Genomic DNA, 27,798 nt, shown 5'->3' on the forward strand with positions numbered 1-27,798 from the left:
ATTCTGCCTTACACATTTGCTGATTTAGCCTTCTTGTATCATTCTATCAATGCTAATAACTCCTGTCTGCTTTGTGTAAAGAGAAGTTATTACCCTTCTATCTCTGTAGTTGATACCACACTGCATTGGAGAGAAAAACATCTTATACCAATGTATCCTTGTTTTTCCTAAATCTGCCCTCTATCATTACTCCCAGTGCTAAAGTGCGTTCTTGAATGCCCTTTATTTCCCTAAGGCTAAAATGGTCCTTTCTTAATACACCTTAATTTTCCAGCTCATTGTTTGATATAGTATATTTGTTAGTATTTTTTATGCATGTGACAGCACACTGATGTTCAGTAATATCTATCTGCTCTTGCTTTCTTCAGAAGTGCAACAATTATATTCTTTTCAAAATCTGATAGAACATCTCTAGTTATCCAAATTTCATTTGTGAGCTATAAAATTTGATGCTCCACCCCTTGGCCTGATTCCAGGTAGTGTGCCACTGGTATTTCAATAATACCTGGGCAATTGTTTCTTCTGAGTTGATGGAAAGCTACTGAAGTTCAGAAAAGAGTATTGTATCTGCCACCTCATCTTCTAGCACTATGTCCTTATTTTCAATTGGTCTAGTTTCTCCTGGTTTACTTCATGGTTTCTCAAAGTAGTTTTTCCAACTTTGCACCTTATTTCTACTTCAATTGGCACACCCCATTTTAATCTCTAATGACTGTGCTCCTTAGCTCCTTATTCTGTGGTCTCTAAATTGACTGTTTGTTAATACCACACCATACGTGTGCAGAATTTCGTTTCAATTTTGTATCTCTTTCATGATATCTTTTATCCATCAATTTTCTTTACCTTTTCTACATATCTTGATAGTTTCATCACTGAGTGACCTGCACAGGAAAGGAATATCCATTATTTCAGGGGATGATTGTACGCATCAAAACAAGAAAAATATCTTATAACCATGGATCCTATAAAGCATACATTCTGATGTATGAGCACTTGTTCAGAGGATGTGCTCAACTTGATGACCATTCATCTCAACACAAGCCTCTACCCTTCTATGTAAGGGCTCATGCACTCTGAAATTGCCCTGGTTGGTTCTGAATGTGCCGAGATGCATGGGAGACACAACTGTGTACGGTCTGCACATCATTTACTGCAGTGGCATACACCAATTGCTTCATGTGTCCCCATTACCATAAGTCTAGAGGATTTAGGTCTGGGGAACGAGCAGGCCGAGGTATGGAAACTCCCTGGGCAATCCACCAGTTTTCAAATGTCTTTGTCAGTTGCTGATGCACAATGCAGAGGAAATGTGCTGGGGCACCATCATTCATGAACCACATCTGTAGCCTGTCCTGACATGGCACATGTTCCAGTAAGAAAGGCAGCACATTCTTCAGAAAGCAGTGATAATGAGCACTAGTTAATCTCTGTGGTAGCACGTATGGCCCTAGTAATCTATCAACAAGAACATCTCCACTGCACCTTGAACATGCTCCTCCATTTCAGGCGTGCAAACCACATGAGGCCTTCAACCGTCTACTTTGTTGGGTGCTACGGAACCTGTTTCCCCAACATGCTGTAACAATCGGCTGAAGAGCTTAACAGATGGTACTCAGTGCTGGAAATCGTTCAGTGTACAGGTTATGGGCTCTCAGATTAACTCCATCTGCTAAACTATAGCAGCAAATTATGTCTGCCATTTTCCTTGTGGAATGAAAGGCCCCCATTGCTAGGTTTTGTCACAGTATCTGCAAGAGAGGAAACATGTTGTACTGCACCACAAACATGCAAATAGGCAAAACATCACAGTATGCACCTCAAGTTAGGAGAAACGTATGTGAATGTAAGCAGATGTAACATGATTACAGGACAAGTAAGCCAAACATCACAGTACGCACTTCGAGTTAGGAGAAATGTACGCGAATGTAAACAGATGTAACAAGATTACAGGACAATGACGCAACATAAAAGGGACAACTCACTGCAGAGAACTGAGACAACTAATGTTTACATCAATACTGGATGGCATTATCCCAGCACGCTGTTGACCTTGGTATGAAATGGTGCGCCAATGCAACAACGGTGCTCATATCTGCCACCTCATGTTTGTGGGGCCTTCCTACCTTGCAGCATTCCATGCCAGGGGTTGTAACTGACTTTAATTATCGGGTAGTCATTCGAATTAGGACAAGTAATGCATTGCCACGGATGACATCACAAGAGCACCTCCTATGAACAATGTGTTCATACACTATGTGATTAAAAGTATCCAGACACTTGGCTGAAAAGTTCGTGGTGCTCTCCATCGGTAATGATGGAATTCAATATGGTGTTGGCCCACCCTTAGCCTTGATGACAGCTTCCACTCTCGCAGGCATATGTTCAATCAGGTTCTAGAAGGTTTCTTGGGGAATGACAGCCAATTCTTCATTGAGTGCTGCACTGAGGAGGGGTATCGATGTTGGTCGGTGAGGCCCGGCATGAAGTCAGCATTCCAAAACATCGCAAAGGTGTTCTATAGGATTCAGGTCAGACTCTGTGCAGGCCAGTCCATTACAGGGATGTTATTGTCATGTAACCACTCCACCACAGGCCTTACATTATGAACAGGTACTCGATTTTGTTGAAAGATACAATCGCCATCCCCAAATTGCTCTTCAACAGTGGTAAGTGAGAAGGTGCTTAACACATCAATGGAGGACTGTGCTGTGATAGTGCCACACAAAACAACAAGGGGTGCATGCCCCCTCCATGAAAAACATGACCACACCACAACACCACCACCTCCGAATTTTACTGTTGGCACTACACACGCTGGCAGATGATGTTCACTGGGCATTCACCACACCCACACCGTGCCAGTAGATCGCCGCATTGCGTACCATGATTCGTCACTCCACACAATGTTTTTCCACTGTTCAATCATCCAATGTTTATGCTCCTTACACCATGCGACTCACCATTTGGCATTTACCGACGTGATGTGTTGCTTATGACCAGCTGCTCTGCCATGAAATCCAAGTTTTCTCACCTCCCGCCTAACTGTCACAGTATTTGCAGTGAATCCTGATGTAGTTTGGAATTCCTGTGTGATAGTCTGGATAGATGTCTGCCTACTACACATTACGACCCTCTTCAACTGTCTGCGGTCTCAGTCAGTCAACAGACGAGGTTGGCCTGTATGCTTTTGTGCTGTACGTGTCCCTTCACGTTTCCACTTCACTATTACAATGGAAACAGTGGACCTAGGTATGTTTAGGAATGTGGAAATCTCGTGTACAGTCATATGACACAAGTGACACCTAATCACCTGACCACGTTCGAAGTCTGAGTTCCGCACTGCGCCCCATCCTGCTCTCTCACGATGTCTAATGACTACTGATGTCACTGATGCGGAGTATCTGGCAGTAGGTGACAGCACAATGCACCTAATATGAAAATCATATGTTTTTGGGGGTGTCCGGATATTTTGATCACATACTGTATGTCATAACATATGCTTTGTCGGACCTTTGGTCATTAGACATTTTTGTTTTGCTTTGATGCATACTATCATCCCCTGTAATACTGGATAGTTTTAACACCCCGTATAGCTGTTATTCACTTTCAACTATTTTACTTTTTTTGTTTCTTTATTAATTGTAGTATCTCATCTGCTACTGATCCAATTTCAGTACTTTTCCAGCTGCATTTACACACCTCTTTGAAGACTATTTCACTTGTTCTCCTATCCAGTTCTCACCCCCCTTGACATGCTTTAGCAGTTCACTAATACTATCATATCTATCTTTAACTTCACTGGTATGTGTAATTACAGTGCCTGCTGCACACCCATTTTGTCTGATCATCAAAATATATTTTCTGTTTGACACAAATAACTCTTTACTATATGGCCATTTTTCTTATTCATTATTGCACCTATTCCTGCTCTATCATTATTTCACACAGTATAGCGCAGTGAACGCATTATTGTAGCCAAGACAGTCATGAAGCCAACAATCAGCAAAGTAGCACAAGTTTATATGCGAACTAGCTCCACTGGTAATGAAGAGATTGAAAAAATGTATAATGAGATAAAATAAATTATTAAGATTATTTAAGGGAGATGAAAATTGTGATGGCGGTCTCGAATTTGATAGTAGATAAAGGAAGAGAAGGAAAAATAGCAGGTGAATATGGATTTCAGGAAAGGAATGAAAGAGGACACTGTCCGGCATAATTTTGCACAGAGCCTAATTTAATCATTGCGAACACTTAGTTTAAGTATCATGAAAGAATGATGTATATATGGACACAACATGGAGACACTAGAAGGTTTACTTATATAATTGTAAGACAAGTGCTTTCAGAACCATGTTTCAAACTGTTAAGACATTTCCTGGGGCAGATGTGGACTCTGACCACAATATATTGGTTATGAATTGTAGATTAAAACTGAAAAAAATTTGCAAAAGGTGGGAGATGGGTGCTGGATAAGTTGAAAGAACCGAGGTTTTTGAGTGTTTCAGAGGGAACAACAATTGACTTAAACAGGAGAACGGATACAGTAGTAGTACAGCAGAAAATTGTAGCGAAATGCAGGAAGATCTGCAGCGGATAGGCACTTGGTGCAGGGAGTGGCAACTGTCCCTTAACATAGACAAATGTAACATATTGCGAATACATAGAAAGAAGGATCCTTTATTGTATGATTATATGATAGCGGAACAAACACTGGTAGCAGTTACTTCTGTAAAATATCTGGGAGTATGCGTGCGGAACGATTTGAAGTGGAATGATCATATAAAATTAATTGTTGGTAAGGCTGGTACCAGGTTGAGATTCATTGGGAGAGTCCTTAGAAAATGTAGTCCATCAACAAAGGAGGTGGCTTACAAAACACTCGTTCGACCTATACTTGAGTATTGCTCATCAGTGTGGGATCCGTACCAGATCGGGTTGACGGAGGAGATAGAGAAGATCCAAAGAAGAGCGGCGCGTTTCGTCACAGGGTTATTTGGTAACCGTGATAGCGTTACGGAGATGTTTAACAAACTCAAGTGGCAGACTCTGCAAGAGAGGCGCTCTGCATCGCGGTGTAGCTTGCTCGCCAGGTTTCGAGAGGGTGCGTTTCTGGATGAGGTATCGAATATATTGCTTCCCCCTACTTATACCTCCCGAGGAGATCACGAATGTAAAATTAGAGAGATTAGAGCGCGCACAGAGGCTTTCAGACAGTCGTTCTTCCCGCGAACCATACGCGACTGGAACAGGAAAGGGAGATAATGACAGTGGCACGTAAAGTGCCCTCCGCCACACACCGTTGGGTGGCTTGCGGAGTATAAATGTAGATGTAGATGTAGATAACAAATGGGTAGCTTTGAGAGATGAAATGGTGCAGGCAGCAAAGAATGAAGGCTTAGTAGAAACCCTCGGATATCATAGAAGACACTGAATTTAATTGATGAAAGGAGAAAATATAAACATGCAGCAAATGAAGCAGTTGAAAGGGAATACAGATGTCTAAAAAATGAGACTGACAGAAACTGCAAATCGGTTAAGCAGGAATGGCTATAAGATCAATGTAAGGATACAGAAGTACATATAACTACGGGATAAAGATGCCACCTATAGGAAAATTAAAGACATGTTTGGAGAAAAGAAAAGCAGCTGTATGAATATCAAGAGCTCAGATGGAAAACTACCATAATTATCTGTTTATAAGATTAGGTTTTTTTCCCAAACATGTCATTAGAAAAATACAGGGTAGTCTTATATTCGCAGATTAAACTATTGTTGCTGAGGTCCTCAGTTTTACATTGTTTAGTAGAGTATATAAGGACAGTCTTAGATTTATAGGGCTGTCTTACATTTAGAGATGAAGCTTTGGCTATTGGATTCACATGCAGATTTACATTGAAGATTCTGGAAGGGCAGGGCTCAGCAAATTACACTCGCATTCCAATAGGCTCGAGATTTCCTGATACACTGAAGCACTTGATACAGTATCGACGTTGCTCGAACAATCACACATGACACTGACTCATGCAGCACAAGCGCCAGAGATACACGAGAAACTACTAAATATCTACTACAACAGAAAATTGCCATTGCTCTGTTAAATTCAATTGCCATTTAAAATTTTGTTGTGTTTGAACAGGTTTGCAATAAATGTTCTTATACATGTATGGATACCGTATACAAACATTAATGCCACTTTTTAACCAAAGGTAACATTCAAAAAAAAGAAATGTTGTCCTTAAAAAAACATTAGTTGATACAGAATCCAGAACAATATTTTACCTGGTTATGAGAGACTGTAATGATTTACTAAATGGATTGCAAATGAGAAATTCAGTTGCCACTCAAGTGTTAAAACAACGGGTAAAAACATTAACAGCTTTTTATCAGCTTTAGAACAAGATGGTGACATTCGGTTGAAACAGGAAGGAAAATCAATCCCAATGAAGATTATAATGATACAAACAATTTCTTTTTGATTATTTTATTTCTCCTAGTATTATAAAAATGTAGAAAATCAATAAATGGCATCAGTTTAGAAGATGTAAGGTGTGAACTTTCTGGCAAATATTTCATGTCCATAAAAAAGTTTGTAATTTTGATTAATAATAATGTGTTAAAAACAATTTTTTCTGAAGCAACCTCTTAAAAAAGGGAGAGGGGGGGGCATCTTATACTCAGGATCGTCTTATACTTAGGTAAATATGGTAGTACTAAGTGGAGAAGGGAAAGAAGGGACAACTGGAAGATGGAAGAAGCATATAAAAGGTCTATACAAGGGACATTTACTTAAAGGCAATATTATACAAAGAGTAGAGGACACAGATGAAGATGAGATAGTAGATATGACACTGTGGGAAGAATTTGACAAAGCTCTGAAAGACCTAAGTACAAACATGGCCCATGGAATAGACAACATTCCTTCAGAACAACTAATAGCTTTGGAAGAGCCAGCTATAACAAAACTATTCCACCTGGTATACAATATGAATGAGACAGGCAAAATACCCTCAGAATTCAAGGAGATTGTAATAAATCCAATTAAATTAAAGCAGATGCAGACAGGTGCGAATATTATTGAACTACTGCTTTAATGACTTATTAAACCGGTTTCAAAATAGTAACAAGAATTATTTACAAAAGAATGGAGAAACTCACAGAAACTGACTTCTGGGAAGATCAGTTTGGATTGCGGAGAAATGTAGGAACATATGAAGCAATACTGACCCTACAACTTATCTTACAAGCTTTATGAAAAGGCAAACTACATTCATAGCTTTTGTAGATTTGGAGAAAGCTTTTGTCAGTGTGAACTGTAATGCACTCTTTGAAATCCTGAAGGCAGCAGGTGTACAATTCAGGGAGCAAAAGATTTCAGGCAGTTATAAGAGTCAAGTACAGTGAAAGGGAAGCAGTGGTTGACAATGAAGTGAGCCAAGGTTGTAGCCTATCCCTGATATTATTCAGTCTACATCAACATCTATACTCTACAAACCACTGTGTAGTGGTGCATGGCAGAGGGTACATCCCCCATAGGTCATACAAACCTATGACCATTCATGCTGCCCTTTGCTGTGTGCATTCAGTATCCACTGTCAGTACTATTTGGTACTGGTCCCACACATTTGAGCCACCAGTGATTTGTAAGCAATCTCCTTTGCAGACTGACTGCATTTTCACAGTATTCTACCAATAAACCAAAGTCTACCATCTGCTTTACCTACAAAGAGCCTATGTGATCATTCTATTTCATATTCCACAAAGTGTTATGCCCAGATATTTGCAGGAGTTGGCTGATTCCAACAGAGACTCATTGATATTACAGTCAAAGGGTACTACATTTTTCCAATTTGTGTAGTGCACAATTTTACATTTCTGAACGTATGACGCAAGTTTCCAATCTTTGCCTCACTTTGAAATCTTATCAAGTTCTGACTGAATATTTATGCTGCTTCTTTTGGAAAGCACTTCACTACAGATAATTGCATTATCTGCAAAAAATCTGAAGTTACTATTAATATTTGCCACACGGTTATTAATATACAATACGAACAGCAAGGGTCCCAACACTTCACTGGGGCACACCCAAAATTACTTCTACCTCTGGCAATGACTCTCCATCAAGGTAACATGCTATATTTTCCCTACCAAAAAATCCTCAATCAGTCCCAAATTTTGCTTGATGACCCATATGGTTATAATTTTGAAAATAAGCATATATATGGTACTGAGTAAAACACTTTTCAGAAATCAAGAAACACTGTATCTACCTGATTGCCTTGGTCCAAAGCTTTCAGAATGTCATGTGAGAAAGGTGCGGGTTGGGATCCGTGTGACCAATGTCTTTGGAATCCATGCTGGTTGGCAAGGGGGAGGTCATTCTGCTCGAGATACCTCATTATGTCTGAGCTCTGAATATGTTCTAACATTCTACAACAAATCAATGTCAAAGATAATGGATGATAGTTTTGTTGATCACTTCCACTATTCTTATTGCACACCAGGGTGATCTGTGCTTTCTTCCAACTCCTGGGCATTGTTTTTTATTCGAGGGAGCTACAATAGATTATGGTTGGAAGACGGGCTAACTGTAGAATCTGACAGGGATTCCACTGGGCCCTGGAGCTTTGTTCAATTTTAATGATTCCAGCTGTTAATATTCTTCTCGGGTGTGCAGCCGGATCATAACGTCTTCATGACACAATATTTCCGCGGTCCAACTGGCCGCCATCTTCAGGTGAGAGTGCTGGTGCACGATCTCGCCGGAACAGTACCCGAGAAGAATATTATCAATTATTACACCGGGAAAGCCTTCGTAGCCACATTCCAGCTGTTTCTCAACACTACTAACACTTATTTCACTCACTTTTGCTGAGGTACAAGGATTAAACTGGGGCAATTCTCCTTGGTTTCCTTAGTAAAAGAACATTTGAAAACAGAGTTAAGCATTTCAACTTTTGCTTTGCTGCCCTCAACTTCAGTTCCTGTCTCACTCACGAGTGACTGGACAATAAGTTACAACCAGAATTTCTGTGGGTTTTTTGAAAGATAATTTGACAATATTCTGCTATAGTAGTCACTGAAGGCTTCCTGCATTGCTCTCTTGATAGCCAAATGCATTTCACTTAGCAGCTCTTTATCTATAGCCCTATGCTTTGCTTTACTCCTATTATGTAGTAGTTTATGTTTATTTAGAAGCTTTTTACAGTGATTGTATACCATGGAGGGCCCTCCAATTATAAACTGTTTTACTAGGTACACATCTATCCAGTGAATGGTCAACAAAGCTTTTAAACTGGAGCTGTAGTTCCTCTACATGCTCCTGACCTGTGCTGAAAATTTCAAGTTCCTAATTGAGATAAACATTATCACTTTTTTCGTCTATTTTACTGACCATATATACCTTCCTACTTGTTTTAGTTGTCCTTTGTACTTTGATAATCATTGTTGCCACAACTGTGTCATGGGCACTGATACCAGTTTTTATGTGGACACTCAAAGAGGTCAGGTCTATTTTGTTGCCATTAGGTTTAACTCATTTCTGACAGGAGTGGGGTTCTGAAGTATCTGTTCTAGGTAGATTTCAGAGAAGGTATTTAGTAATGTTTAACACGATGTCTTGCCATGCCTGCCACTAACAAAACTATAATTTTCCCAATTGACTGTTGGGTGATTGAAGTAATCAGAATGATTGAGGAAGTAACATACAAGTGAACTGAAGTTGTCTCTAAAGCTTTCAGTTACATCAGGAGGTGAGTCTGGTGGGTGATAGAAGGATCCAATTACCATTTTATGCTCAACCCTGATACTGAGTCTTGCCCAAACAATCTCACATGCATATTCAGTTTCAATCTCGATGGGTTTGACTTTCTTGTCTACTGTGACAAATACACCACCTCCATTTCCCATTAGCCTATCTTTTCCATAAATAATTAAAGTTTCCCCAAAAATCTCACTACTATCAATTTCAAGTTTCAACTAGGTTTCTGTACCTAGTATTGTGTGTGCATCACTGTGCTTCAGGAGCACTTCACATACTGGCACTTAGATGCAAATTCTTTGGCAGTTAACTACTCGGATTTTAATACTCTTGCCTTTAATACTCTCGCCTGTAGGGGGCATTGTTTTGCACCTTACATTTACACTTCTGGGTCTTCTACAGTTGTCATTATCTGGACTGGATGAAAAGTTGCCTAATCCAAAAAAACCTTGTGTGCACCCCACATATGATCAGCTGCCTAGGTAGCAGCCTCTGATTTGTAGTGCACAACTAACCCTATGGGGGTCACAGCCTTGCTTGCCACAGAACCTTTGAAGTCTCTGGTTCAGTCCTTCCTCTGACTCAGCACCAGGGGACCATGATGAGTTCTGGGAATAATGCTGTAAATTGTGAGCTTCATTGAAAGTCCATGTGCAAGGCTGGTCTTCTCAACCTTCTCTGCCAGTTGCTGGAATGATCCAAATATGACCTCAGAGGGTTACTTGTTCCAACGTGTGCCAAAATCTGCAGTTGGCTGCATCCAGGTCCCACTATGGCTGCCAGATTAGCCTCTTCAACATGTTGAATGAAGCCCCAAGGCATCCACACTGAGTGTACCTGGTGATCCTTCCTGTCCCTTGCTGCCATTTTTGTAATAGGTACCATTATTTGCCATAAGTCTGAACTGCCAATGATTAATAGACCCAACCCTTTTGTGTTTGCCTCCCCAAGACATGGGACAAAGCAAGTTCCTCCAGAACAGGTGAAGTGAGTCCTACTAGCTCAGTTTCCATTCCAGTGAAACACGGCACTTCAAACTTGTTGGTTAGGTGACTCAGTATAACACCCTGAGTCCCCCCATGCATGTTTACCCAGTACAGGATGCCTAGATCTACTATTGAGATGCCTGTCAGTCAGTTGGACATAGAATGACAGATCCCATGTTTCCTGCAGAGCAGACAGGATCCACAAGGAGGGGACAGTACTAGAGTACTGGTACCACAGGTACATGACCTTCGGAAGCTCTTCCAGCACACCAAGTTGCAGCAGCTGCCAATCTGTACATTGAGCAAGTAGCTAAAAAGAATTTGGAGAAGGAATTGAAGTTCAGGGATATGAAATAAAAACGTTGAGATTTGTCAATGACTTGTAATTCTCTCAGGCAGGGAAGGACTTGGAAGAGCACTGAACGGAATGGAAAGTCTCTTGAAAGGAGGATATAAGATGAACATCAACAAAAGCAAAACAAGGGTAATGGAATGCAGTAGAATTAAATCAGGTGATGGTAAGGAAATTAGATTAGGAAATGAGACACTAAAAGTAGTAGATGAGTTTTGCTATTTGGGCACTAAACTAACTGATAATGACTGAAGCAGAGAGGATGGAAACAGATAACAGCAATGGCAACAAAAATATTTTTGAAGAAGAAATTTAACAACAGTGAGTATAGCTTTAAGTGTTATGAAGTATTTTCTGAAGGTATTCGTTTGTAGTGTAGTCTCGTATGGAAGCGAAACAGGGACAGTAAACAGTTCAGATGAGAAGACAATAAAAGCTATTGAGATGTAGTGCTACAGAATAATGTCTAAGATTAAATGGGTATATCATATAGCCAATGAGGAGGTACTGAACAGAATTGGGGGAAAAAGGAATTTGTGACCCAATTTGATTAAAATAAGGGACTGGTTGATAGTACGCATTCTGAGACATCAAACATCAAGGTATCACCAATTTAGTATTGGAAGAATGCGTGGAGGATAAAAATTGTAGAGGGATACTAAAATATACAGTAAGCAAGTTGGTAGTAGCGTGAAGAGCTGTACCAAATCAGCCCTCAGACTGAAGAAGAAGATGTCCACCACCACCACCACCACCACCACCACCAACAACAACAACAACACAAACAAACAAACAAACCAACCCATAGGCCCTGCTCTAAAAATCCCTCCTCTTATCATCACATATTGCTCCTGCATAGACTTCATGTTGATAAAAAGAAAAAAGTTGACACTTATTATACAGGGTTATTATAATTAAACTTTAGCTACTTGAGGTGGTGACCATGCTTGTAGGACAATGAAACTTGGTGGAAACATTTGTAAGGACATGAGGAAGAGAAATAACAAATAAAACACTAAAAGAAACACATTTTCATTTTCACATATTTGTTACTTATGTAGCACATTTACATGCCAGGTTGTAAATGCTGCTCAATGTGATGACCATCTGCATCCATGACAGCCTGGAACCACACCAGATATTGCTATACTACTGCCTGAAACATCTCAGGTGGGATGTTTGACCATGGAATGTTTAGCTGTAATGACACAGCTTGTGCAATGCTTGAAGATCACACACTGCATCAATCATTCTCAAACATGGCAACAGCAACTTCTTCAAAGATTAGTGGCACAATTGGCCTTCTGCCTCTCCCATGAACAATTCCCAAAGTGTCAGTCAACTTGAACTTCTCAATCACGTTCTTCAACCCTGGCATGGAAAGATGACTTCTCCATATTCCTTTAATGCATCAATACCTATGAAGAGCAGCAGCATTATCACTGTTGTTTTGATAAAACAACATACGAGTAAGGCCCTGCTCACCTTTTCCAGACTCATGTTGACTGTCTGCAACTGTATGGGACGCCAATGCTTGTGTTTCAGTCCTATGTCATCGCACCAGACCTGGAGCCTAACAGCACATCATGACACTAACACCACCAAAAACCTCAAATCCTGCAGTGCACAGTATGAACATCATTCCTATAAAGTTGGGTAACCATACGGTAAATAGTTTTCTGTCTCCACTGGCTCAAGTAGTGAAAGTTTAATTATAACCACCCTGTACATTAGAGCGATTTGTTAAATATAGCCATTATTTTATCTGGTGAGCACAAATGCATCCTGGCCTTATTTATTGTCACAGTATCAGAGAGTGAATAAGCAATAGATTATAGTTTATGTCATTTAGCAGTACATTTGTGAGATATTCATTTTATACATTAAAAGATGAAAGTATTAAAACAGGTAGGGGAAACCTACAAAGAATTTAATCTCAGTAGACAGTCACTGAGTAAGTTTTAGCTTTTCCATAAATGCAGAAAGAAAACAAATTTCACAGAGGGAATCATTCTTTTAATCTTAATGTGCCTAACAAAGACAGAATTAAGATTCAGCAATAAAAATTCCTTTTAAAACAGCAAATTCATATTAATACATGATCATTAGCACCTGATTAATACAAATTATGCAGTACTACTGTGTGATTTGTTCTGTGTTGTATACAAAAAATTCAAATAATAATTAAGTGGAGTCTAATATGTTTATGTTAGTCAATGATGCTGTAGTTAAAAATATTCAGTGGTTGAGTAATTGTAATATGTATGGTCATTCATATGCTACTCTAGATGATTAACATAATTTATACTGCAACATCATACAGGGGCGCAGGTGATTGAAAATGCTTTTAACAAACCTGTGAGGCCTTGAACTGGTGAAAAATCACATCCTGTAACACCAAGATCATGAACATCATCAACTGATATCAGGGAGTTAATTGTTTCTTCTTCATTAGTAACTTCCCACAACTTCATTACTCCTTGGGAACAGGCTGTTATGTAATAGCAGGAATCTGGAGCAAATGCAACAGCCTGAATGGTTCCTTCATGTGGCTGGAACGTCCTATGAGAGTAATACATACTTTTTGTTACACAAATTGTAAAAATTAATCGCTAATTATGTCACCTAATAGTAATAGTAATGGCCTTCATCATCTTAGAGCACTAAACACATTGTTTGGGCAGTGTGTCTCAGAGACAGAGTGTCTGCTACCAACTCTGCTTTCATAATGAAAATGGGTATCATTTTCTGTTTCTATATGAACTGAAGATACATTGATGTTACAAGCACCATGCCCCATAGATAAGTACTTAGTTTGATTCTTAGAGGTATCCATTAGAACACAGCAATCACCCATCTTCACTTTTGTGGTAATGAAAGGACCTCAATTTTTCTCTCTCAAGTTTAGTGGTATGTTTAAAGAAGAAACATTTATGAATGTAGTTTTATGTTTGCTGGAAAGTAAGATAATATATACAACCCACACTTCTGAAATAACAGTCAACAACCTATTTGATTGTTTACACCTGGACATGGAAATATTTCTTAAAACTAACTACTTTACATCATCTCTTTCATAAAGAAGGCTTTGTGGATCAAATAGCATGTTTCAGTTTGCGAGCAGTTTGAGAGCTGGTTAATATGAGTACTTTCAGTACCACATCTACATAAAATCTTGGTTGCTCACTCACCCCATAAAAAGCCCTGTATCCTACTTTATACTTCATCTCCTACATACATTACTCCCAACTATACCACACAATCATTGTAACCTTACTTTCTTAAATGGAAAAAAGGTGTACCATTACGCTTACAAATGACTGAGGTAACAAAGCAGCAAAATTGGTTTTTTGATTGAGATAAACTCAAGCTGCAGTGTTCTTCTTCAGCACACTAGTGTACAAGTGTGCACAGAATCAGCCAAGTGAAAAATCTGTGCAACATACACATTTATTTATAATATATAAAAACTGACTTAGGAATTTTCATTTGTGTGAAACCGTGTGTACAAGATCATGTGCCGATTTGAAGTTCTAGATTTGCATATCTTACTGTTCACTTCGTTCCCGCATAATCTTTCAGACTGTATCAATACCCATTTGTACTGTGATATAATGTGAAATTTTGAACATTTGTGGGTACTGTGATAAACTCTTACTTTTATCGTCAATTGTAGGCTTAAACTTAACACTGCTCTGTCAAAATTTTTGAGAATGGCAGGCCTATCTATTGTCCAAAACAATCATTCTCTAATTTCATTGTACAATTACATGAGAGATAGGTTATTCTGAGAATTTTTGGATGCTTACAAAACTATATTTTTGTAAGTTTCCGGTACAAGTGTTTTGGATATATAGTATATTTCATAGCAAATCAGTGTGTGTAATTTACAGTTCAGCCAAAGAATACATCAACACTGAATTGGCTGAACATCAACATAGATAAACATGCACTTTCAAGAATTTTTGGAAGCTACCACTGTCCTCTGCATAATCTATGAGCAATCTGTAACAAATCAGCATTTTTACTGCAGCAGATTTTCTAACTAATATATGGTATTACATCTAGTTTTCCATTAAAGAGGAGTAGTCCTGTATATTATCTGCATGTATCGTAAATTAATTCTGTTTTCGAGTTTGCTAACAACTATTATTAACACCAAAACATTTTATGAAACTAGTAATTTTTACACCAGGTTTTTCTGTTGCCTTAACAGAAATCTTGTTTTAAGTATTTGCTTCAATTATTATAGGGAATCAGCAACATTTCAGCTCAACAAATTGAAAGATGATCAGTGGGCTTAATTTAAAGTTATTTTCCACTGCCTTATAATACATTGCACCAGCCAAAATGTAGACCCACTGTGAATGCTGTTCTCAAACATGGGATGAGTTGATGATGTTCATAATCAGCTGGAAATCACCCTGACTACTGTCAAACGACTGGCAGCTGCTGAAAACCAGTGTGTTGGAAGAGCTCCCGAGGGTCATGTACCCATGATATCTGTACCACATTTATCTCAAGCACTATCCTCTCCTGTGGATCTTGTATTCTCTGCAGAAAGTACAGGATCTTTCATTACTTGTCCACTTGCCTCTGAGTGGCGAGTCAATGGTAGATTTAGGTGTGGATAGGGACCAGGGAAGACTCAGGGTGTTGCAACATTCCCCCTAACCAACAAGTTTGCTTGCTACCTTTCACTGAAACTGAGCCAGTGGGGCTGGACTCACTTCACCTGTTTTGGAAAAACCTATTTACTCTGGTGTCAGGAAGCGGCAAACACAAAAGGTTAAGCCGGCCGGAGTGGCCGAGCGGTTCTAGGCGCTACAGTCTGGAACCGCGCGACCGCTATGGTCGCAGGTTCGAATCCTGCCTCGGGCATGGATGTGTGTGATGTCCTTAGGTTGGTTAAGTTTAAGTAGTTCTAAGTTCTAGGGGACTGATGACCTCAGAAGTTCAGTCCCATAGTGCTCAGAGCCATTTGAACAAAAGGGTAAGGGGTCTATTAATCATCAGCAGTTCAAAAGTATGGCGAATAAAGGTGCAGATATTGGCAACTTGCTCTAAATGTTCAGATACACGAAATCTTTCACTTCACAAACCGAAAAAAACATAGCATCCTATGACTATAATATCAATGAGTCACTGATGGAACCAGTCAACCCGTACAAATACCTGGGTGTAACACTTTGTAGTGATATGAAATGGAATGATCACATTGGTTTAGTTGTGGGTGAAGTAGGTGGTAGACTTCAATTTATTGATAGAATACTAGTGAAGTGCAATAAGTCTATAACAGAGATAGCTTACAAATCACTTGTGTGACCGGTTCTAGAATATTGCTCAAGTGTGTGGGACCCGTACCACACAGGATAAACAGGGATACTGAATACATAACAAGAAGTGCAGCATGAATGGTCACAGGTTTGTTTACTCTGTGGGAGAGTGTCACAGAGGTACTGAAGGAGCTGAACTGGAAGACTCCTGTAGACGTAAACTATCCCCAGAAAGTCCTTTAACAAAGTTTTTGTATAGCTCACATGGGGATCATAAGGGTAAGATAAGAATAATTACTGCACGCACAGAAGTTTTCAAACAATCATTCTTCCCACTTTCCATACATGACTTGAGAAGGAAGAAACCCTAATAACTGGCATAATGGGATGTACCATCTGCCATGCATCTCACAGTAGTTTGCAGAGTATAGATGTAGAGGTAGATGTACTTGTTCAAAGTTTCCTTAATTCATTGTAGGCTACTGCCCTGAAGTTTTTCTAAAATAAGGATGTGACATAGTAAGCTCCACAACAGCCCATCACTATACTGAGGTGATCCTGTGTCCTAGCCAGAACTCCCAAATTTGCCCCCCCCCCCCCCTCCCTTCCCCCTGTGCCTCCCATCATTGTAATTATACACACATTTAACTAATTTTACAATTTTAAGTAGGTTTAATAAAAATGAATTACTATTGAAAAAATTACTTAATTGAACCATATTATATAAAATATTGCACACAAGAAATTAAATGTATTGCTGTAGTAAATAAGTCACAAAGAGCATAAACTTTACAAAAAAATTAAAATAAAACCAAATTGTATTTTATTGCTCATGGAGCTACTGTACAATGGTTTTAGTACGATGTGCAATAAAGAACTGGTATACAAATCATACAAAGTGATTTCATCGCACAACTTAGTGGAGAAGTAATGGCCCAGGTTGTGAAGCAACCCTTGAAATTGAGTATGATGTGTTCAGCTGCACGTTGTGCCACTGGGTGGACAACATTGTTCTTGACAACAGTTTAGCAGTGGCTGCTCATCCTGGTGAACAATTGGTTGGTAGTCAAATCATACCAACATAAAAAGCTGTGCAGTAATTGCAGCCACATTGTTACATGGCATGGCTGCTTTCACATGTGACCCGGGCTCTGATGGGGCAAGATAAGCCTCTGACAGAACTGGAGTAGGCCTCTCACACCCCCAATCATCCCACCATCCCCAAGAATCAGTGACAATGAAGTGTCCCCTTATTACACAATATCACTCTGGACTAAAAATACTGAAACTTATCCTTCACCAGGGCTCTGAAATGAGGGACATCCTACCCAAGATACTTTCACCCCCCATAAAGTGGTGTTCCGCCTCCTTCCCAATCTACACAACATCCTAGTCCATACTAACACCACACCCACTCCCAACCCCTTGCCACAGGAATTGTATCCCTGTGGTAGACAAAGGTGCAAAATCTGTCCAATCGACTCACTCTGCACCTCCTACTCCAATCCTGTCACAGGCTTATCCCACCACATCAGAGGCCAGGCCACCTGCGAAAGCAGCCATGTCATATACCAACACTGCACAGGTTTTTATGTTGGTATGACGACCAACCAGCTCTCCACCATGATGAATAGCCAATGCCAAATTGTTGCCTAGAACAAAGTTGGCCACCTGGTGGCAAAACATGCTCAATTTCAATGGCTGCTTCACAATCCAGGCCATATGGAGCCTTGCCTCCATCACCATCACGAAGTGTGTTAGTGGAATGGTTAAAGTATGTGGTTGCTAAGTGAAAGATTCTGAGTTCAAACCTAGTTTGGTGCTTAATATTTGCAGAAGCAAAGGGAACTTCACAGTAAATATAAACATAGCCAAAGCCTGATGGGATACCAGTTCGATTTTACACAGAGTACGCGAAGGAACTTGCCCCCCTTCTTGCAGCGGTGTACCGTAGGTCTCTAGAAGAGCGTAGCATTCCAAAGGATTGGAAAAGGGCACAGGTCATCCCCATTTTCAAGAAGGGACGTCGAAAAGATGTGCAGAACTAAGAATTTTGGAACACATCTTATGTTCAAGTATAATGACTTTTCTGGAGACTAGAAATCTACTCTGTAGGAATCAGCATGGGTTTCGAAAAAGATGATCGTGTGAAACCCAGCTCGCGCTATTCGTCCACGAGACTCAGAGGGCCATAGACACGGGTTCACAGGTAGATGCCGTGTGTGGTGTCACCGCCAGACACCACACTTGCTAGGTGGTAGCTTTTAAATCGGTCGCGGTCCGCTAGTATACGACGGACCCGCGTGTCGCCACTGTCAGTAATTGCAGACCGAGCGCTACCACACGGCAGGTCTAGAGAGACGTACTAGCACTCGCCCCAGTTGTACAGCCGACGTTGCTAGCCATGGTTCACTGAGAATTACGCTCTCATTTGCCGAGACGATAGTTAGCATAGCCTTCAGCTACAATTGCTACGACCTAGCAAGGCGCCGTATTCCATTTATATTGCGAGTCTATTATTGTATCATCAACAGAGATGTTCTACAAATGTGGATTAAAGTTAAGTATTCCAGAAGCTACGTACTTTTCTTTATAGCATTCATTACGTATCCTGTTTCAGACCTCACGCCAGCCTGCTTGATTTTAACGCGTGCATTTCGGCCTTCACTAGCTATACAACAAGTGGCGACGAGGCTTAAAAGAGGATTTCGCGTTCGTATTGCACTAATTTACTTGTGTCATGGCTTCGCCACATTCTCCAGATGTACTGTCCAAATTTTATCGCTTGCAGAATCAGCAGACACAGGCCTTATTGGATGCCCTTGGACAGCTCGTCCAGGGTCAACGTGCACTGCAAAACGATGCGGCCGCCGCCGCTTCACCGCTACCGCCGCCACAACACGCAGTTGCACCACCATTCCGTAATTTTCAAGCAGAAGTGGAAACATGGACGGAGTGGTCACGCCAATTTGGATTCCATCTCGCCGCCTTCAGAATTCAAGGTAACGAGCGGCAGACTTTTTTGTTAGCATCCGTCGGGGTGCAGACGTACCATGTGATAGTGAAATTGTTTCCCCGACGCGACATAGCAACTCTGTCCTACGACGAAATTTTGTCTGCTTTAGATGCCTACTTCAAAGAAACAGTCAATGTAGTTGCAAAAAGGTATACGTTCTTTCGTACAAAGCGTACGGCCAGTCAGATTAATCGGGAGTGGGTTGCAACTTTGCAAGGCCTTACAAGGGACTGTGCTTTTGAATGTGAATGTGGACACCCTTATTCAGATACTATGGTGCGTGATGAAATTGCACAGAACGTTTCTGATGTTCACATAAGGGAACAGATTTTGAAACTAGTCAATCCCTCCCTTCAACAAGCGATAGACATATTGGATAGGCAAGACACACTTGACTTTGCTCAGGAATCATTTGAAACTTCACCAGCTGTGTGTCACATTAACCGGCCCGCCGGGCGAGCTGCACGGAACTGTAAACAGCCCTCGCACACGTCCGCGCAGCCCCGTGTGCCGCGTAAGCAAGCAAATGCAGTGAAATCATGCCCGAGGTGTGCTACTAGACATTCGCGTGAGAATTGCCCGTCATGCCAAGCTATTTGTTTTTTCTGTAATAAGAAAGGTCATGTTCAAAGTGTTTGCCAGAAAAAGCTCAGATCGGACACTCACAACCATTCCAGGCCCTTTGCTTCGCGCCGGAATCGAACCAAGAATACTCAGGCTCGTGAACCTTCGCCCATGGACATTCATGTAGTTAATGGCACTCCGCCCAGTGCTCATCTCTCTAACAGTGACTGTGTTCATCCCACACAAAGTGTGCGTCGACATCGACAGAAATCACGTCAAGTAGCAAGTGATTCTGTCCCAGTGTCTGTTCACGTTGCACAAAACAGTCGCTCTTGTCGTCAGCAGGACAATAAACTTTTTGTAGATTTGGACTTTGATGGACAATTGATACCTTTCCAGCTCGATACCGGAGCTGCAGTTTCATTGCTCAATAAAGACACGTACAAACAACTGGGCGCACCTCCGTTGCGTGCCACAAATGTTAAGTTACATAATTATTCCGGACAGCATATCCCTGTGTTAGGACAGTGCAGCCTTCTTGCAACATACAAGGGACAAACAAAACTTGTGTCATTTTACGTCCTTCGTTCTTCTTCTGCAGTGAACTTGTTTGGTTTAGATTTATTTCAGTTGTTTAACTTGTCTATCGTAAATCAGGTCCTATCAGTGAACCAGACTGTGCCTTCAGCCAGTGTTTCTCGTCTATGTGAAGAATTTGCAGACATTTTTGCACCGGGCCTGGGTTGCGCTAAGAACTATGAAGCACATTTGGAACTGAAAGACAACACGCAACCGAAATTCTTCAGAGCGCGCAATGTTCCCCACGCATTGCGTGATGAGGTCGCAAGAACATTAAATGATTTAGAATCACAAGGTGTAATTGAGCGTGTGCAGGCTTCTCTCTGGGCATCACCCTTAGTAATTTTGCAAAACCCTTCCGGAAAATTGAGACTTTGCGTGGACTTCAAGGCAACAGTGAATCCTCAACTAGTGACTGCAACTTTTCCTTTACCCCGCCCGGAAGATCTTTTTGACAAACTGTGCCCGGGAAAATACACTCCTGGAAATGGAAAAAAGAACACATTGACACCGGTGTGTCAGACCCACTATACTTGCTCCGGACACTGCGAGAGGGCTGTACAAGCAATGATCACACGCACGGCACAGCGGACACACCATGAACCGCGGTGTTGGCCGTCGAATGGCGCTAGCTGCGCAGCATTTGTGCACCGCCACCGTCAGTGTCAGCCAGTTTGCCGTGGCATACGGAGCTCCATCGCAGTCTTTAACACTGGTAGCATGCCGCGATAGCGTGGACGTGAACCGTATGTGCAGTTGACGGACTTTGAGCGAGGGCGTATAGTGGGCATGCGGGAGGCCGGGTGGACGTACCGCCGAATTGCTCAACACGTGGGGCGTGAGGTCTCCACAGTACATCGATGTTGTCGCCAGTGGTCGGCGGAAGGTGCACGTGCCCGTCGACCTGGGACCGGACCGCAGCGACGCACGGATGCACGCCAAGACCGTAGGATCCTACGCAGTGCCGTAGGGGACCGCACCGCCACTTCCCAGCAAATTAGGGACACTGTTGCTCCTGGGGTATCGGCGAGGACCATTCGCAACCGTCTCCATGAAGCTGGGCTACGGTCCCGCACACCGTTAGGCCGTCTTCCGCTCACGCCCCAACATCGTGCAGCCCGCCTCCAGTGGTGTCGCGACAGGCGTGAATGGAGGGACGAATGGAGACGTGTCGTCTTCAGCGATGAGAGTCGCTTCTGCCTTGGTGCCAATGATGGTCGTATGCGTGTTTGGCGCCGTGCAGGTGAGTGCCACAATCAGGACTGCATACGACCGAGGCACACAGGGCCAACACCCGGCATCATGGTGTGGGGAGCGATCTCCTACACTGGCCGTACACCACTGGTGATCGTCGAGGGGACACTGAATAGTGCACGGTACATCCAAACCGTCATCGAACCCATCGTTCTACCATTCCTAGACCGGCAAGGGAACTTGCTGTTCCAACAGGACAATGCACGTCCGCATGTATCCCGTGCCACCCAACGTGCTCTAGAAGGTGTAAGTCAACTACCCTGGCCAGCAAGATCTCCGGATCTGTCCCCCATTGAGCATGTTTGGGACTGGATGAAGCATCGTCTCACGCGGTCTGCACGTCCAGCACGAACGCTGGTCCAACTGAGGCGCCACGTGGAAATGGCATGGCAAGCCGTTCCACAGGACTACATCCAGCATCTCTACGATCGTCTCCATGGGAGAATAGCAGCCTGCATTGCTGCGAAAGGTGGATATACACTGTACTAGTGCCGACATTGTGCATGCTCTGTTGCCTGTGTCTATGTGCCTGTGGTTCTGTCAGTGTGATCATGTGATGTATCTGACCCCAGGATGTGTCAATAAAGTTTCCCCTTCCTGGGACAATGAATTCACGGTGTTCTTATTTCAATTTTCAGGAGTGTATTTTTCAAAGTTGGACCTAGCAGATGCGTACTTGCAAATACCGGTGGACGGAGAATCCCAGCGCGTATGGGTGGTTAACACGCATCTTGGTTTGTACCGATTCAAAAGACTGCCATTCGGGTGTGCATTGTTTCAGCAATATTTACAAACTGTTTGTGCGTCGGTCCCTACTGCTGCAAACTATCTGGACGATATTGTGATCTCCGGAAAGACGGCCGACGAACATTTAGACCATCTCCGAACATTATTTCAGGTCTTGCGACAAATTGGTCTTCGCTTGCGGAAGGACAAATGTGTGTTTTTTTGCTCGTGATTTACCATATCTGGGACATGTAATCAATGCTCAAGGCATACATCCCAGTCCGAAGCATCTCCGTGCCATACAAGACTTGCCTTCGCCGCAGAATTTGAAGCAGCTACAGAGTGTACTGGGTAAAATAAATTATTATCATCGCTCCATCCCCCATGCCTCTTCCATTTCAGCTCCGCTTCATTGCTTACGCCGCAAAGGTGTTCCGTTCGTCTGGACGGCAGAATGCGAACGCGCCTTTCGCCAGCTGAAATCGGCATTGCTTTCTAATACTTGCCTTATGCCATTCGATCCCCAGAAACACCTTTTGTTGATGGTTGATGCATCGGATTTCGAGATCGGTGCTGTGCTTGCGCACAAAGATGGTTCGCATGATCGCCCTATTGCCTTTGCGTCCAAATTGCTCTCGTCAACGCAAAGAAATTATTCACAGATCGAGAAAGAAGCTTTGGCTCTCGTATTTGGTGTTACAAAGTTTCATGATTTCTTGTATGGTCGTCACTTTACCATCATCACAGGCCACAAACCTTTGACATCGCTTTTTCATCCGACCAAGCCTGTACCTCCACGTACAGCGCAGAAATTCATTCGCTGGTCTCTTTTCCTCTCGCAGTACCGTTACGATATCTTGTATCGGTCCACTGCTAAGCACGGAAATGCCGATGCGTTGTCCCGTTTGCCTGTTGCCGAGGATAAAGCATTTGATTCTTCCGAACTTGCTTGTATGTTCATTGATGCGGAAACCGATGACGTGGTCGAAACGTTTCCGATTGATTTTCGTCGTGTAGCTGCAGCCACAGCTGCTGACCCTGTCCTTGCTACCGTTTTGCGTTTTGTTGCTACGCAATGGCCCTTGTCAAAGTCACGGATCGAGGATCCGTTGGTTCGCCAATTTTTTGCTCCCAAGGAGAGACTTTTTGCTCGACGTGGAGTTTTGCTGTTGCGTTCTGATAATGGTCAGTCCAGGGTCGTGGTCCCACGTTCGTTACAGTCCTCTGTCTTACAGCTTCTCCACCAAGGACATTGGGGTATAGTGCGAACGAAACAACTTGCTCGTCAGCACTGTACTTGGTTCGGAATCGATGCTGCGATTACAAATATGTGCTCTTCTTGCATGGCGTGTGCCGAACAACAATCCACACCACCGTGGAAATTCTTTGCATGGCCGAAAGCCACTTCTCCTTGGCAATGCTTACACATAGATTTTGCTGGTCCATTCTGGAATGCTCGATGGTTGCTTGTGGTGGATTCCTTTAGTAATTTTCCTTTTGTTGTCCGGAGTCCTCCACGAAGTCTTCTGCCACCATTCCCGCGATGTCCGCTATCTTTTGCATTGAAGGTCTTCCACAGACTATTGTTTCCGACAATGACCCACAATTCATGTCCGCAGCGTTTCAGTCATTCTGCAAGGCCAATGGTATTCAACATCTGACATCCGCACCGTTTTCACCTCACTCAAACGGTGCCGCTGAACGTTTGGTCCGGACTTTCAAGTCCCAGATGTTGAAATTGAAAGAGTCGCATTCTCGGGCGGATGCGTTGTTGCTTTTTTTGTCTTCGTATCGCTCTCAGCCCCGAGATGGTCGCTCGCCGGCTGAGTTGCTCCACGGTCGTCCTCATCGAACCTTGATGTCTTTGCTGCATCCGCCGCATCAGGTTCCTGCGCAGCGGCAGACACTTGCTTTTGCTCCTGGCGACGTTGTATATTGTCGCAACTATCGCAGTTCACGGCGTTGGCTCGCAGGGCGCATTCTTCGCTGCCTCGGCCGCACTATGTATCTGGTTTTGGGTGCCTCTGGTGAGGTTCGTCGGCATCTCAATCAGCTGCGCCTCTGTCGTCGCACGGGTTCTGCCGCTCCCCGTCTGCTTTCAGCGACGGTGCCGTCTGGTCGGCACCCTGGGGACCCATATACTAGCTCGCCTCATCCCCAGGTGTTACCGACGATGCCTTCCATTTTGCCCCATGGCGTCGCGCCGCCGCCACAGCCGCCGCCGCCGCCGCCCGCAGTGGACACGTCGCTGCAACCGCCGGGCGCCTCCCTGGGTCACGCGCCGCCGATCGCTTCCCGTGCCCAGATGTCCTCCGCCATGGAACTCTTGCCCACTCCGGACCAGCTGTCGTCTTCGCCAGTCGGGTGCTCCGACTCGATTGATGTCGACCCTTCGGCCCCTCCTGACAATCTACGGGCGCATACACCTCATGTTGGCGTGCACCCTGGACTAGGTTTTCAGGCGTTTCCTAGCTCCCCTCGGATCGAATGGCCGGGTGCGGGTGGCACAGCCTCGCCTGTTGTTAGGCTCCCCACCTCATCGCATACGTCAACATGGGGTCCTCCCCACGGCGGGCGGAAGCCTTATAACACAACCGTTCGCCGATTTGCGGGGGAGGAATGTGGTGTCACCGCCAGACACCACACTTGCTAGGTGGTAGCTTTTAAATCGGCCGCGGTCCGCTAGCATACGACGGACCCGCGTGTCGCCACTGTCAGTAATTGCAGACCGAGCGCTACCACACGGCAGGTCTAGAGAGACGTACTAGCACTCGCCCCAGTTGTACAACCAACGTTGCTAGCCATGGTTCACTGAGAATTACGCTCTCATTTGCCGAGACGATAGTTAGCATAGCCTTCAGCTACAATTGCTACGACCTAGCAAGGCGCCGTATTCCATTTATATTGCGAGTCTATTATTGTATCATCAACAGAGATGTTCTACAAATGTGGATTAAAGTTAAGTATTCCAGAAGCTACGTACTTTTCTTTATAGCATTCATTACGTATCCTGTTTCAGACCTCACGCCAGCCTGCTTGATTTTAACGCGTGCATTTCGGCCTTCACTAGCTATACAACACCGTGTTTCTTGACTTCTGCAAGGCGTTCGATACAGTTCCCCATAGTCGTTTAATGAACAAAGTAAGAGAATATGGACTATCAGACCAATTGTGTGATTGGATTGAAGAGTTCCTAGATAACAGAATGCAGCATGTTATTCTCAATGGAGAGAAGTCTTCCGAAGTAAGAGTGATTTCAGGTGTGCCGCAGGGGAGTGTCATAGGACCGTTGCTATTCACAATATACATAAATGACCTTGTGGATGACATCGGAAGTTCACTGAGGCTTTTTGCAGATGATGCTGTGGTGTATCGAGAGGTTATAACAATGGAAAATTGTACTGAAATGCAGGAGGATCTGCAGCGAATTGACGCATGGTGCAGGGAAAGGCAATTGAATCTCAATGTAGACAAGTGTAATGTGCTGCGAATACATAGACAGATAGATCCCTTATCATTTAGCTACAAAATAGCAGGTCAGCAACTGGAAGCAGCTAATTCCATAAATTATCTGGGAGTACGCATTAGGTGTGATTTAATACGGAATGATCATATAAAGTTGATTGTCGGTAAAGCAGATGCCAGACTGAGATTCATTGGAAGAATCCTAAGGAAATGCAATCCGAAAACAAAGGAAGTAGGTTACAGTACACTTGTTCGCCCACTGCTTGAATACTGCTCAGCAGTGTGGGATAAGTACCAGATAGGGTTGATAGAAGAGAGAGAGAAGATCCAACGGAGAGCAGCGCGCATCGTTACAGGATCATTTAGTAATCGCGGAAGAGTTATGGAGATGATAGATAAACTCCAGTGGAAGACTCTGCAGGAGAGACGCTCAGTAGCTCGGTACGAGCTTTTGTTAAAGTTTCGAGAACATACCTTCACCGAAAAGTCAAGCAGTGTATTGCTCCCTCCTACGTATATCAATCAAAGAGACCATGAGGATAAAATGAGAGAGATTAGAGCCCACACAGAAGCATACCGACAATCCTTCTTTCCACGAACAATACGAGACTGGAATAGAAGGGAGAACCGATAGAGGTACTCAGGGTACCCTCTGCCACACACCGTCAGGTGGCTTGCAGAGTATGGATGTAGATGTAGATGTAGATGTAGATGTAGATGTAGACCAGCTTCCTTGAGCTATGCAGATGAGAGTTATCCTTACAACATATCCCCACTCCCGTAATTGTATTGCCCTCAATCTCAAGTAATCCACTACCCCCCACACCTCCTTCTGACAGTTTCCCCTTCCTCTGTCTTGTCAGCTCCTCTGAATTCACATCCTCACACTGCTTTCAGCGTGTGCCAGTCCCCACTGGCCCTACAATCATGCATTACATTCTGAGCCCATATACCTGCCATCCCCCCCTCCCACTTTCCTAGACAGCAAACCAGCTTCCTCCCATCGAACTGTTAGCCACTCAGCCCCCAACACTCTCCCAGCCACCCACCTCCCTTTTCCTCCACCTGTCCCACCTGATACTACCCGCACTACAACCAGTACACCTCCCAAAATACAGATTTAGTCCAGTCAGCACCATGTAGGGCCATACGGTGTGTGTGTGTGTGTGTGAAAACAAATGGAACAAAAAACGGAGAAAACATACACCACCAGGAAAAGTAGAAGGAGGTATTAAAAGCATAGAGCAGATGGTCTGGGCTGGCTGATTACAATAATAAAAGAGGATGAGCCAGCCATTCTGCAACACATTAAAATGTCCACCCCAAAAAGACAAGGTGAGATGAAAACATATAAGGACCACCAACACAAACGAATGCAAAGAAAGTGCAACAAAGTTAAAATGGTGGGGGGTCACGGCCTCTGAGAGAAGGCTAAATGCCCACCCTTAGAAGGTACGATAAAAAAAAAAAACCCTCATGAATAAAACATAAAACTAAATCTGCTGTTGAGGCATTGTCACCCAACATCGAAGGTAGTGTGCTGGTAAGGTTACAAGTCCATCGCAGAGTGGCTAAATGTGGGCAGGCCAGCAAGATGTGGGCGACAGTCATATGTGAGCCACAGTGACACCAAGGCGGGTCCTCACGACTGAGGAGGTAGCCACGTGTTAGCCACACATGACCAATGCAGAGCCGACAGAGAACCACAGAGCCCCTGTGAGAGGCCCACATGGAGGTCTTGCACACTTCTCCCAAAGCTGGAAAACTTTGTGGCATAATAATGATCGCAGGTCAGTTACAGGGATGCCGACCTCCAGAAG

General features: G+C 43.1%; 1 protein-coding gene across 1 annotated transcript in view; it reads right to left on the reverse strand.

The window, feature by feature from the left end:
- Positions 1-27,798, reverse strand: part of LOC126183614 (WD repeat, SAM and U-box domain-containing protein 1-like) — a 218,763-nt gene that overhangs the window by 160,032 nt on the left and 30,933 nt on the right. Inside the window, exon 5 of the mRNA XM_049925730.1 lies at positions 13,455-13,660. Within this exon, the coding sequence (XP_049781687.1) occupies positions 13,455-13,660 (206 nt within the window). The remainder of the gene's footprint in view (positions 1-13,454; positions 13,661-27,798) is intronic.

Source organism: Schistocerca cancellata, chromosome 4 (assembly GCF_023864275.1).
Source record: "Schistocerca cancellata isolate TAMUIC-IGC-003103 chromosome 4, iqSchCanc2.1, whole genome shotgun sequence".
Lineage (NCBI taxonomy): Eukaryota > Metazoa > Arthropoda > Insecta > Orthoptera > Acrididae > Schistocerca > Schistocerca cancellata.